This window comes from Embiotoca jacksoni, unplaced genomic scaffold (genome assembly GCF_022577435.1).
Source record: "Embiotoca jacksoni isolate LCO1_2020_lvr unplaced genomic scaffold, fEmbJac1.0.p SCAF_63, whole genome shotgun sequence".
Classification (NCBI taxonomy): Eukaryota; Metazoa; Chordata; class Actinopteri; family Embiotocidae; genus Embiotoca; species Embiotoca jacksoni.
In genome coordinates this window covers 560435-574328 of record NW_027185418.1, presented here as the reverse complement: position 1 = coordinate 574328, position 13894 = coordinate 560435, and the positions used below count along the sequence as shown (strand labels likewise).

Genomic DNA, 13894 nt, shown 5'->3' with positions numbered 1-13894 from the left:
AACACAACAAAGTGGAGATATTCCAGAAAATCTCCCCTTATTTTATGTATTGAAGTCACCAAACTGCCTCCATCTACTCGTTTAGATTGCAGCTCTCTTCACTGCTTCCTGTTGGAGTTAGCTGACTTTACACCACATCTCTACCTCCTCCACACTATCTGCCCAGACTCTCTTCTCTCCTCCTCCCACATCTTTTCTCACTTTGTTTCTCTGGCAACTGCCACTATTTTCCTTCATCTAGCCCCTTCAGCGGTTGCATTATCTGAGAGAGTGGATCTCAGACATGCATCGTGTGGCAGTGTAAATAAAATAAACCTGCGAGGAAGAGGTGCTTCTTTTCTTCTCTCACTTCTGGAGGACGCCATGTCCCACATTTGATAAGAAATCTGACGATGAAACGTGACTGCTGCTCGACATGTCAGCTGCCGGTAATGTTGGACGGACTTGTGTGTGTCGTGTGTGATTGTTTTGTTGGCGTTATTGTTGATCACTGAAGGATGAATTTGCAGTTTTCTAAGAAACAAAAAAAGTGAGGACGCAACATTTTTCACCTACCTTTTTCACTCTGCGTGTGCCAAACTGTAGACTTACCGTCGTTTGTTATAGCATCTGGGTACATCTCCCTCAGCAGGTCGCCGAATGTGTGCGTGTTGCCTTCAGGTGAAACGGGGCGAAACAGTTTCTGGATGAATGGCCTGTCGCTCATCGGCTGTAATGAATCAGAGCGCAGCAAATTAACCAGTACAATGACACAGTATCGGAAATGTTACAAGGTGGGGCTGTTTCCCCCACTTTAAAACAAGTGTGCAACATGTATAATATGTAAAAAAAAAAAAAGAAAAAAAGAACTATTTTCATACAAATAGCATGAAGCAGTTTTGCACAGTAGCGGCCTTAAATCGCAAGATGATGTCTGTAAGATGTACATGGTAACTCATGGTTACAGCTGGCCAAGCTGCAAAATTGTATGAAAAATAATGAAAAAAGAAAAAAACGGGATAATACTGTCGGGGTCTGGTAAAATGTTCCACCCTGACTCCAGAGTATCACCGCTAAGGGCCTCCATTCCTACGAAGGTACACGATGTGTGTGGTGCTACGGTGCCACTGTTGTGCTGTGATCTCTTAGAAATCCAGTTACTGATTCGGCTCTGCCACCTTTACAGGTAGTCTGCGTCTGTATTCGATTCAGGTGAAAAGAAACCAACGTTTGCCGTTTATTGCCTTCAATGTGCATGTCAGACATTTTGTTTGTCCATCCAACCCAATTTCTTCCTCCTCCAAAAAAAAGAAAAGAAAAGAAAATCCAGGATTTTAATATTTTACTGACCAACCATCTGACATCTGTTCACGGAATTGCTGGAAAAAGCTGCCATCACATCCTGTAAATGGGACGTTTTCATATGAAGTTGGAGGGGAAATTTCAAGGCGAGTTCACAGGCTCGAATTTGTGGGAGGACTCCCCAATACGATGCACGCAACTGCCATGAACGAACAGTGGGTCGAGCCCAACGACGCTTTGATGAACGCATCTGCTCAGAATGTGATATGTTGCAATCTCCATCCTTTCTACAGATGTTACAATGAGGTGGACATGTTTTATCAATCACAATGTGTCTGGAAGTAATTTGCCGCTTCTTTAGTGTGTACTTGGCAGAAAAGTCAGCTTCTTTTTCTTCTAGCAGAGATTAAAAGCTCATCTAGCCATTGACAGAACTGGAAGTGAACCCGTATATGTTCTCCATTGTCCTTCCCTTCACCTGTTTGGCGGAGAAGCAGAAGGTCACGGGGGTTTGGCGATTCTTCTGCAAACCTGATGCATATCGGTGTGGCAATCTGCTGCTCCACAGTGTGTAACAGGAAGTCTTAATTAGAAACCAAAGCTTCATTACAACAGTGTGTATAAACTGGAAAGAGCAACCGTTCGTCGTTAATCATATCCACTCCTGCATAAAATCCTATGCTTTTTCCTCCACTTTGTACATAAGCGTTCTACAGCCAGAGGCTTCCCGTTATCATGATGCGGCCGTAATCTGTGATGTTGAACTGATGTTTATCTTGATACTGACCACAGTACAAACCCTTTTCGGTAAGAGCAACCGCTAAATGCCTAAAATTATAATCTGTGTAAGTCATGATTGGACAGTTGAACAAATGTGACGTATGCAGCCAATAGCTTCATGACTGTTCAGCAGTGCTCTGCGACACAGCCATAACAATCCTCGAGCCTGAGGTACAGGAAACGCGGTGGGAAATTACCAGCAGACACAAGACAAAAATCTCGTAAACTACGTCCAGAGCTGGTGATGGACTTTAACTCGAGGGTTCTTGGATAGAGGGTCTTGTTTAGATTTGTGCGTCCTTTGAAACGGATTTGTGATCATAATTCTTGGTTGTATGAATAAAAACTAAATTGATATGAGATAGTTTGTCTCTATTTTAAAAGTCCAGTCAAATTCAAAAGCTGAACCCTTTTTGGGGTGAGGCGAGGAGCGCTCAATTGGTTGCAATCTGCAACCTCACCACTAGATGCCACTAAATCCTACACACTGCAAAATTTAGGCTCAGGCTGTTGAAATTGTGAAAATAAAGCACACAAGTGAAGTTAAAACCAATGCTTCTCAATTGTTGAAATCATATATCACTAATGAAATCATCTGCTGATTAGGACTTTGATTGGAAAGTCTACCTGTGTAAAAACACAAAAGTTTTTTGCGATATGGTTGGGTGAGGATTTTTTCTGCAAGAATCTACAAAAACATCCCTGCAGATATAAACCACAAAGGATGTTATGGGTCAAAGAGCTCTGAGCTACCAACCGATCCGACTTCCCCATTTTATGAAACCGTTTCAGCCTCCTGCTCTGCGTTTTTCCCCACACCTTCTCCCGTAATCTATTAATGGTAGGCTGTTGCCCCCAAACGTGGCAAAATGATTTCTGGATCATTAGTGCAAAATTGGCGTGAAAGATTAACAGAAACAGCATTTAAGAGTGACATCGACTATCAATCATCCACTGCCAAGTAGCTGATTAGTGTGCAACGTGCACAAACAGAAGGCTATCCAGCTTGCACATTCACCGTGGATTATAGTTTAACCGGCCGTAAACTTGGGGGGGAAAAGAAATGGGTTCGGAGTTCGCGTCTCCATTCCTAATAAGGTAAACAACACGCGATGTGCATGGATTGTTTGGCATTCTTTTTGTTTTGCTGAAAGCTTCTGTAATTCCACTTCCCGAAGCTGATTCTGGTACGTCAGCAGGCAGATTCTTTGTAAATGTCCGTCTTGCTATTACTTCAGCGTGTTAAAAAGTAAAAAAAAAATAAAAAAAAAAAAAATCCAGTGGTTCTAGTTACTGAGTGACCCGTGTGCTCAGGGCACTACAAAAGGTCCTGGGTGCTGGGAGTTAGCAGCATGTAGTGACTTATGAGTACGTAAGCTTATTTAGTGAAACAAAAACCCTACAAATGATCAAAATATCGGAAAAAAAAAAAGAACAAATCAGTTAATTGCCGAACTGAACGCTGAGAAAAAGACAACTTTAATTGGCTGAAGAGGTTTCAAAACTCCTTCCTCGCTCTGCCTCCCGAGTGTCATCGGACAATGGAAGAACCGTGTCCTCGAACGGAGAAACGCGGTGCAGGCGGATACCCAACCTGAGGTGTCAAACGGAGAGTCTGACACACTATCGGGCCTAATCATGGAGCTGTGAAAAGGAAACCGGCGAGGACAAGGATCGAGTGACCGAGTGGTAACTACACACCGCGGAGCCAGGCGCGAACCAGCAAGAGGAAGGTGGCGGTGGAGGTGCGAAGCCGGTGCTCAGGTTACGCAGAAAGACTGAGTCACGAACAAGGAAACATGGCCTTTCGTGCGGGATCATCGGCGAGAGCCAGAGCAGAGAGAGTGCGCTAAGTGACAGCTACTTCGTTGCATTTTTAAATAGGCGGCCATGAATTATTGAGCCGGTCGACGTACAAAGGAGGAGCTATCGATCCCTTGGGGGGGGAGAAGCGTGATACTGCTTGGATGAAGACACTTTCTTTTCAGCTGGTGTGACACCTTAGCTGGCACGGCGGCACATGGCAACACAAGGAGAGCGAGGCGTCATTAGGATTGAGGTGAAAAGAGACGGCCCCGCTGCTCTCGCCAAGTGAAAAGAGCAGCGGAACTCAAGACGTCGTCAAATTGATGGAGGGGATTCAATTCACCTAATTGAAGGTAAAACAATGGACGGGGGCAGAGCACTGTCAATCCAAGTGCGTTTCCGCGAACTGAGAGGTGTGAGAGAAAGCATTTCCACTGAACTCTGAGACCATCCATTGGTAAATTAAAATTCCAACCTCATTTTCAGCGGCCCTTGAAATGCACACCTGAGGACGAGAAACTCCATCAAGGGGACACTTAATTGTATTTTAAATTATTAGTGTCGCATGCTCGGTTGATCCGCCGTGCTTCACCATTCAGACATCTCCCATTTATTAGTCCTGATGTGAATTACTCAAGTCCATCAGGTTTGGCGGAAAGATTTAAATGTACCCGTTCTGTTTGACGTACCAGACAGAAGCTCTGTTAATTACTTCCTTTGTCAAACCTCCCTAAACCCAGACGGATCCTTCCTTCAATGCTCACTTCGATGTTTTAACCCGCTATTCATCGACGTTAGTGATAATATTGCAGATAGCTTCCACAGTTAGTACAACAATTAGCACTAATTTTATCAAATAAACATGTTTCTATGAAATTTGCTGACAGCTTATTCTGCAGATAAAGTCAGAGTAATGTCTAAATGTTCATGTCTGTAAACTGAACAATTAATATAATAACTATTGGCATTACCATATGCCAACAAAGGAAGGCCAGAACATTATCATTTTAACATAGCTCTATGTAGACTTTGTATGAAAAGGGACTTAGATTTCAATTCTGAAAAGTGGCACCCAATGGGGTAGTGCCTTAAAGTGCAATATCACTGAGGGCCACTAGGGGTTGGCTTTAAAATACTCCTGGGCAAAAACCGCCAAATTCTTAAGAGTCAATCATTTTCTTTCCAAAGGTCATTATGGTGTCATTAACTAAAGTCACTCCCTCTGATCTCCTCTGGTGGTCCTTCTAAAAATAATTCCATCATTTTTAATAAGGATATTATGCCTCAAAGAGCGGTGCCTGGTTTGATTGACAAGCCTGGGGTTCAGTGAGGTTGACGGTATTGGCGGGCGGGCATAGTGTACTTTTGGCTCCAAAAAAACCCAAGATGGTTCGACGACTAAAATGCCAGACTGGAGGCTTCAGAACGGCCGTTCACAAACCAATGGGTGGGGTTGCAGCCTGGTTTGCTAAAGCTACACCATGAAAAAAATCTAAAGCATAAAAAAAAAAGAAGCTGTTTAGCTGCTTGGCAAGAGCAGCCGATTACAAAATCTGAAGGTTTCCCTTCGGCCATCCCGGTTCTACCAGAAACCGTTACTGTAAATGCACTGACAGGACAACCAGTACCTGTCGCCTTTGGCATGATTACGCACAACTGTTTCCAGCATTCCCATGTTTTGTAATTGTCTGCGTAGTCACCACCTCCCCCTCGTCTCACTCACCACCCATTACAAGATATCTGGGAGGCAATAAACCTGCGTTATACAAAGCAGGCACCTTCCACAGCACCACAACAGAGACGGCCGGCGGTGTACTGCCTGCTCTTGCATTTGTGAGTTTTGTGAGTAAGCGCTGAGTCACGGAGCGGGAACAGAGAGGCCGTATCTGTACAGCAACAATGTAAGCTGTCTTTAAAAAAGAGCATAGTCATTTTCACTTTCCACGCAGCGAGACTTGTCGGCCCTCTCCGGCTCTTTAAATCACAGAGTTGGCCTCACCGCTCTGGCAGGGAGATACGCTGGCAACCAAACAAAGCCAAGTTCAAAACACGCACAATAACACGCGGGCCGAGCGCTCAAGTGGAAGCAGTTGAAATGATGAAGACAAATAAATGTAGAAGTACGTAAAAGGAAAGATACGCTACGATCACCGGCGTAAAAATCGGTAGAATTGAACAACTTTTTTTTTTTGTTCTTAAAAGAGCACAAAGAATATTTACATTATATACAAATATAATTATTTACAAAAAACATTTGGGGGGGAAAAAACAAATTTAAAGCAAGATAAATATGTCAATTTGAAATTACAAGAACATAAACAAAGAAAAAATGTATATCAAACCAAGAGCAGTGGATAAATTATAAGAAAACTATACTAATTATATTTTGTTGGGACACATAAAAGACACACACACACACACACGCACGCACACACACACAAATGTGTTGTACATGCCCATGAGGTGTCTTCCTTCTCCATGAGGAGAGCAGGCCAGACGGAAATGAGCCCCTCTGTTATTTGGACTGAGTGTTGTCATTAATTCTGTCTGCATCAAACACAGCACATGTTATTTACACTAAATACCACAATCTGGCTTTGAAGGACTCTGGGGCGTGTGTGTGTGTGTGTGTGTGTGTGTGTGTGTGTTTAGCGGGGTGAGTGGGTCTTTCCTCTATAGAAGGCAGTCTCCCGTTAAGTCATCCACGGTGACTCTTGAGTGCCAAACAGCTTTGTTCTCAGCGTCTGCACCTTTTTTTCCTTTTTTCTTTTTCGTCTCTTCTATCTACTTTCATTTCTCGCGAGCCGAGCGCCTTCGCTGGGTTTTGTCGTATCGTGTTTGGTCTTGCCACAACAAATCTGCCAAACAAAAACACTGGATGTTCTCCCTGGCAACAACGTAGTGGGAGCTCGGAGAGGTTGCTACTCGTGTTGAAACTTTTCCAGGAGACTAATTTACTTGATTTTATTTGTTTTTATTGCAGTGTTTTTTTTTTTCGTTTTTTTTTTTTTCATTTGATGTGTAGCTTTTTCATTTAAAAGAGAAGTCCAGTTTATCACAACCTGGCTCCATATTTTCTTCCGTTTGACCACCAAGCCCTCCAAATAGTATTAAGATCGTACTCGCCAAGTTAAATATTAAGATCCGAGTACACGTTAATGTTTCAAACGGAAGAATTAAGGACAATCAGACAGGTGGTAAACAAACCCAAAAGTTAGCAAAACTTTGTCATTCGAAATTAATGAACTGACATTTAAAGTGTTCTGCCTTTTGGTTTAGTTCTTATTGAACACTCTAATCTGTCTTAACTGACAGAAACAATGGGCACATTTACAAAAAGAGAAACCTACGGCTTGAAAAAATACCCACCTGATTCTTTGCCGAAGCAAATCAAAACATCTGTATAACCTCAAGAACAAAATGTTGAGTCATACACGTTCAACTTTTTTTTTTTTTCCAAACAATCTAAGCCATTGCCAAACTTCCGTGGACCTTCGTGGCACTTTCGTACAGTGAAAGTAGTCGCAAAGCACCATTACCAGTATTCCTAAGATCATAATTAATTAATTTAGTCCTCACAGTCTTCTCCAGACTTTCCAGACATTCTTTGGTTGTAAATATTTAGCAGTTTGTAAGATGAAAACCACACCATCTCCACAACAATCCAGACTTTTCAAGAATGATGCTTATGTTCTCTCCAGCGTATTTAAAAAAAAAAAAAATCACACAGTGAGGGTTGGAACTGGCTTTGATGTTAGCTCATAAATGAGCGTGGAAACTTTCAATTCAGCCGCGAAAAAACAACCCGAAAACAGGAACAGTTCCTTTGACCCGCTTTTACGGCTGCAACAAGTGCATGTCTGAGAGGGCGGGTCGCGTCGGTTGGAATGCATGTTTCAGTCCGCCACTTTAAAAGACTGATGTTTTATTACTTCAAACAAGAATGCTTTTGTTGAAGTGTAAAATGGTTTGTTTATGTGCGCGAAGATGTGAAAGTAAAGAAGAAGAAAAATAAAGAAAGAAAAATAAAAAGCTTTTTTTTTTTTTTTCAGCTTTTGAATTTCATGCAAAACAGTCATCGTTGACACGGATTGACAGCTGTTCCTCCGCCCTTGTTGTTGTGAAAAATGTAAAATGCAGCCATATGTGGAGCCCAGCAGGTCTCATTAAAACTTAACACGCTTGATAATAAATCATCACGATGGGAAATTACCAGCAGATATATGGTGATGGGAAGAAAAGGAAAAAAAAAAATAATAAAAAAAAATAAATGCTTGGTAGGAAAATTCACTCGAGCATCTAAGCAGCAGATTGGAGTCGTGCTCTGCTCTTAACGTCTCCAAATCTCTCTCTGTTCCATTAGATGACACTTGTCACAGTCACTGAAGGCCAGACCTATGTACCACGCTCCATTATTTTACATTATTTTCTCCAAACTTGTCTTGACAGGCCCTAAACTTTTTCATTTGTTCACAGGACCCAGTGACAGTGAGGGTGGGTGGGGGGGCTTTCTTGAGATCAAGGCGAAATGCACTTACATTCAGCCACTAGACTCAAAGCAGACTGTCAACATGTTTTCGGTACAAAAATCCAGATGTTTTCCGACTCTTTTACTTTTTTTTTTTTTTTTTTTTTTTTTTTGGTACTGTGCTGGATGGGATTAAACAGACTTTAAATTATGTTAATCTTTAGTGTTGCTTGAGATTACTCTTTCACCATGCCATGTTTTATGCCATGTTTTGTTGAGAAAAATACTAATTTCAGTCATTCTGTGCGAATTCCTGAACTCTTCCAAAATCCTGGAAGTTTGTCAGATGAATCTTCCACACGATTTCAGCAATTCCTGATCCACGTAGAAACCCCCAGCGCTTGAGTCAAAGCATTTTTCCCATGCCGTCTGTCTCATGGCCAGCTAATGTTTTCCAGGTGAGAATCTGACGCTTATTCATCCCTTTCTTGACTTTTTTTGGTTTTGTTTTGTCCTCTGACGGGGACTTTTTACCTGAGTCAGGATAAAGCTACAGTTGGTGGAAACACCCGACCTGAAGTTGCTTGTCCGACAGCAGCGCCTCTGATCCCGGACTGAACTCTGAAGGCTCGCCCACGTACTCCATTTGGTTTAATGGAATTACAGACAAACATGGGAGAGTCATAGATATCAAATATATGGGAATGACTTAATAACTTCTGAGAAGTGGCCCGGCAAACTGTAAGCCCACACGTCTCTGACAGACCTTGTTTTGTGTTTTGACTTTGATTGTGAATATTTTATCTGAGGTCATGAGGACAAGAACTCACATGTTCGAAAAAGAATGTTTGATTAAGTTATTAAGCAAGGTTAAAAAAAAAAAATGGATGAATGAACTAACTGTTATTGTTTATTAGAGTGATGAATATGTCAAGCAAAGGTCATGAACACTTCCGGTGTGTAAGAAGGAGAGGTGTAACAGGTGAAAAAACATTTTCTTTTACTGATATTGTTAAGTGCCAGGCAGAGGCATAGCTTCACCCAGCGCAAGAAGACTTTATAGATTAAAAAGGGAAAAGTAGTCCGTTTCATCACTTTTTACCGGCCATTAACATTTAAAATATAGAGGTTGGTATGCTGTATATTAGACTGGCTTATCAGACAAAGTGAGGCAGTGAGTGGTTGAAGGTGATTTCCCTTCTGTCTTCCTTCCTGTCTGGTTCTTACACGGGCCTTTGGCTCCACCTACAGGCATGAAAGGGCAACGCGCAGCTTGATTCTGGAGTCTGAATCTACTGCGCAGACGAGAAAACTGGAACGCTTAGAAGAGGAACGCAGTTTGGTTTGTTGGATTTTAAAGTCCTCCTTGTGTGTGTGTGTGTGTGTGTGTGTGTGTGTGTGTGTGTGTGTTACCTGGTATATCCTGAAGGGGATGTATCTGAAGCCTCCCTCATCGGTGGGATATTCCATCAGCTTCCTGTTCATGGCCCAGAACTGGTCAAACTTATCTGGAGCAACACAAAACACACACAGATCAGCAACTGTTATATCGTCCGGTGACTGGAAATGTTGATTTTAATATGGTTTTCAGAAGCTTTTCACAAATACATCAAGCAATAAACACAAAATGTCAAAATGTTTCCACATCTAAGACGACAATTGAAGCTGAACATGGCTTCATTTTAACACCGTCAGCTGCGGGGTTTGGATTTTTCCACGCACCGGAAACAGATGATCAGAGTGACAACTCTCACACGGTACGTTAAACAAACGTTAAAACCAAGCACATCCTCGTGAACATGAGTACAATCGATTTTTGACACCCTTTCAGATTCTACGATTAGGTAGCTTGAAAGTAACTTTTGGTTAATTCAGTTGTGAAATTACAAATCCAACAGGAGGACGTGTTATAGAAAAATGGTAGAAGGGTCAAATTTGTGTGAAGTATAATACATGAGCTAAAATGAAGATTAAAAGAATTGAATCGTCTTTTTTTTACTTCGAAAATCGTCGATTTCTATGTGTGCAGGTCTTACGTTGATGCAGATTTGAGTGTCGGTGTCAGTGGGGCCAACTGAGCGGGCGGCACGGGAAAATGATGTTTCACCATCAAAAATGATTCCTCACAGCATGTGCTGGTTTCAAACCCAACCACCTCTCTCTTTATGTCTCGCTTTCACACGAACCTTCCTGTTTGTGTCCTGGATGAAAGTTTGAGCCCTCTCTGTTTCTGGTCCGTTTTGGATGTGAAAGTTTTCATCTTTCACTTTCATGTCTAAGGCCAACTCCTTCTTTTTGGATCGGTTCAAAGGCTTATCTTCACTCTGTTTAACGCAGTTTCAGGGAAACAAATCATCAATCACACCTTTGCTTTTTCTAAACAGCGCAGAGAATATTTTAGTACTCTCCGTCTACTGAATAAATATTTTTTTTTGACCTGCTGTTTTGTTTTAAGATGTGAGATTTCGCTCTCTTTCAAACTATCAGTTTCAGGGGAAAGTGGAAGAGAGACATGCAGCTGAAACTTTTCTGGGTTTAAAGCCCTTGTGTTTTTCTGCAAACTCGTTTAAAACGTTGTCAATGCTACATGCTGTGTGTGCAGTTTTGACAGGTACAGGCCAATAACGTACCACGCAACAAATCATCAAACTGGCTGCAGTGTTTTAGGGACCTTATTTGCATATGTTGCTGCTGTTGTTTGCCATCGATGCAGCTCTTCTTCACTTTCAGACCGTATAGTTAATTTACTTTCCCATCAGTTTTGATGAAAAACTGCCGTAAAACATTGAAAAAAAAGAAGAGAAACAGAATTCAAGGGAGAAAAAAATAAATAAATCAGAAAGCAAGAACGTTATTCATGTTAAAAAAAAATTGTTTTATAAATGTTGTTTTCATTTCTTGTGAGACTCAATAGTGTACATTATTTGAGAATTTACAGTTTATAATTTATGATGGGTGGGCAAGTATGAAGTGATTCTCCCGCAGCAGTGAATGCACCGTTTGCAGTGTTTCACCACCTCATACTATCTGGATGGATAATATATTAATATTAATGGCAGTATATTCAAACATATGCGCAAGTCAACTTAAGGCAGACATTATAAATAACATTATAAAATTATAAATGTCTATGTCTTCATCAGGCTTTAAAACAGCCAAATCTCAATTTGATCACTTTACATGCATTTATAACTCGAGATCAAAAAATGTGTTAATCACTTTTTCAATCAAAAAACAATTAAAAAAATTTCTGAGTATTATTGAAGTAATTTGATCAAGTACAAATGTCACATATTTGCAGGTTGCAGCTTTTCAAATCGAAGGATTGGCTGTTTTTTTTTTCCATTTAATTGGGCTTGTGAGGACATCTCAAGACATCTTGTGGATATTATTCACAAGTTTAACATTTCACAGACTAAAACAACTTCATTAATTGATCAAATAATCAAAATAATAATTAGCTGCAGCCCAAACTGAAGCAATAGTCAGTGCTGATATGTTTAAAAGAATACTGAATTCAAATTTTGGAAATTACATGTTTCAGTGAGAAACAAAAGTTTTTTTTAATGCTAATAATAACTAATTCAAAAGAAGGTAGTAATTATAGATCAAAACGAGATGAGACTCGATACTGATTGGCTCAGTGTTCAGCTCCATCACCGGTGGTTGAAGTGTTTATGGTTGCCTTGTTTGATCAACTTGACCTGCGGGCGATTCCAGGAATCTCGCGCTGCACGTTGGGTTTTGCTTTTCAAAGACGAGCACGAGTTTCACACAAACCCCAAACTCAGGAATGTATCCCATCTGCCCCGGCACCTACTCCCACATCACAAACTTCCTGTGCATTCGCCTCACCGCTCGAACTTCACCTACACAAAACACCGCGATCACAACCAACCCGGCAGGAAATGAACCTGTCGGAGCGGCAGCTTCGAAAGACTGCCATCAGATTCAAGAGACATCTGCAAGAGTGCGTTTGTGCGTGTACGTGGAAATCCGTTCATGCATCTGAATGCGTTATTCGTGTCTGAACCCAGAAACGATTAAATCTTTTGCAGACAAAAGATGATGTGTCATAATATAACGCATGAATAAATGCTCGCAATATGCGTGTGTGCGGTGTAAACGTGTGTGAAATCTGTGAGTAGGTGGATGAGTTGCAAGAAGACACGTGTGCATCTGAGTGTTAATCAATGTGTGACTGTATGATTGTGTGCCACTTCCCCAACAGCTGCTTGTGGTCGTTCTTCCTAAAAGTGTGTGTGTGTGTGTGTGTGTGCGCGCGCGCGTGCACGCGTCTCACCATTCTGCAGGCCCATCCACAGCTGTTTGTGGTCTTTCTTCTGCATGTCGTTGACAACTTGGCTCTTGTGTTTCAGGGCGTCGGCCTCCTTGATGCTGGACATGAAGTGAGCCTCGATCACGGAGTTGGACGGGCAGTGGAGCAGGTCACCGTCTGGGAAATTCTGACAGGCGGTAAACGTTTTTATTTAAAGCTGCGTTAACGAGCAAACACTTTACGCGATAACTGTTTGTGTAACACATCTAGCAGACCCAGTACGACGACATCATTCATTTGGCTTGTGTGGGAATATTAATCCATTATTCACTCTCCTTTTATATCTTTTTTTTTTTTTGGTCCCCACCAACTCCCCAGAAAAAAAAAAAAAAAAAAAAAATCTATTTTAGCTGGTAAATGCTTCTCCTCTCAGCAGATGGACTTTTTTTTTTTTTTTTAAAGAGAACACATGAAATACATGAACCCCAAATAGCAAATATGCTGAAAAAAATCAAAACGAATAGCTAAAAAGAAAAAAGAGACTAATGGCTTCATAAACCTGCAGAGTCTGTACACTCACACACATTCTGATTGGCTCTTACCTTAAAGTGCACAGTGATGCTCCAGGGTAAGACGGTGTTCGAGGCGTGGAGGTCAAACAGAACTCCGATTGGATTGTGCCTTTGTCCGAGAAACGCAAAAACACAAAATCACGTCACTAGAAGATCTTGGCCCAGAAACTGGTGTTACTCCTGTTATTTGATGGAAAATGTTTAAGATGATCAGCTGCATTATGTTTTATGATTACTTAGAAAATGACAATTAAATGCCTTCACTCCCAAATTTTGGAAAGCTGCTGCCTCAAATTGGTCAGACAGAGTTTTAAAATGTTTTTTTTTTTTTTTTAATATTGTAACAGACCTTCTGTATCAAAAGTCTTAATATAACTGATCGGATAACTGGAACTTCAAACTGCCCTCAAACAGAGCAGGCGTCTGAGTTTCTTTTTCTACTGATGATGATGAGCCCAGTTTTTTTTTTATGCAGTGTGTGAACTTCAAAAGCACAGTTTACATTTCACAAACAACAATTTAATTAGTCACTTCCTGTGTTTAGAAGAGGGTTAACACAGTCCAGTGAACAGGAATTCGATGCTTCTCTCTTCATCAAGGCCTCAAATAAGATTTGTGCATTTTTTTTTAAGGTTTTAATGTTTAATCTCACACACACACACACACACACACACACACACTAATCATTATGCTGGTCATTTAGTAGTA

The 13894-nt window shown here is 41.2% G+C and overlaps 1 protein-coding gene across 2 annotated transcripts in view; it reads right to left on the bottom strand.

The window, feature by feature from the left end:
• Positions 1-13894, bottom strand: part of atg5 (ATG5 autophagy related 5 homolog (S. cerevisiae)) — a 30261-nt gene that overhangs the window by 13951 nt on the left and 2416 nt on the right. For both annotated transcript variants that reach the window (XM_069174927.1, XM_069174928.1), the window contains exons 4-7: positions 13217-13295; positions 12639-12801; positions 9749-9843; positions 592-709 (exon numbers count right to left, since the gene is read on the bottom strand). In XM_069174927.1, coding sequence (XP_069031028.1) covers positions 592-709; positions 9749-9843; positions 12639-12801; positions 13217-13295 — 455 coding nt within the window. The remainder of the gene's footprint in view (positions 1-591; positions 710-9748; positions 9844-12638; positions 12802-13216; positions 13296-13894) is intronic.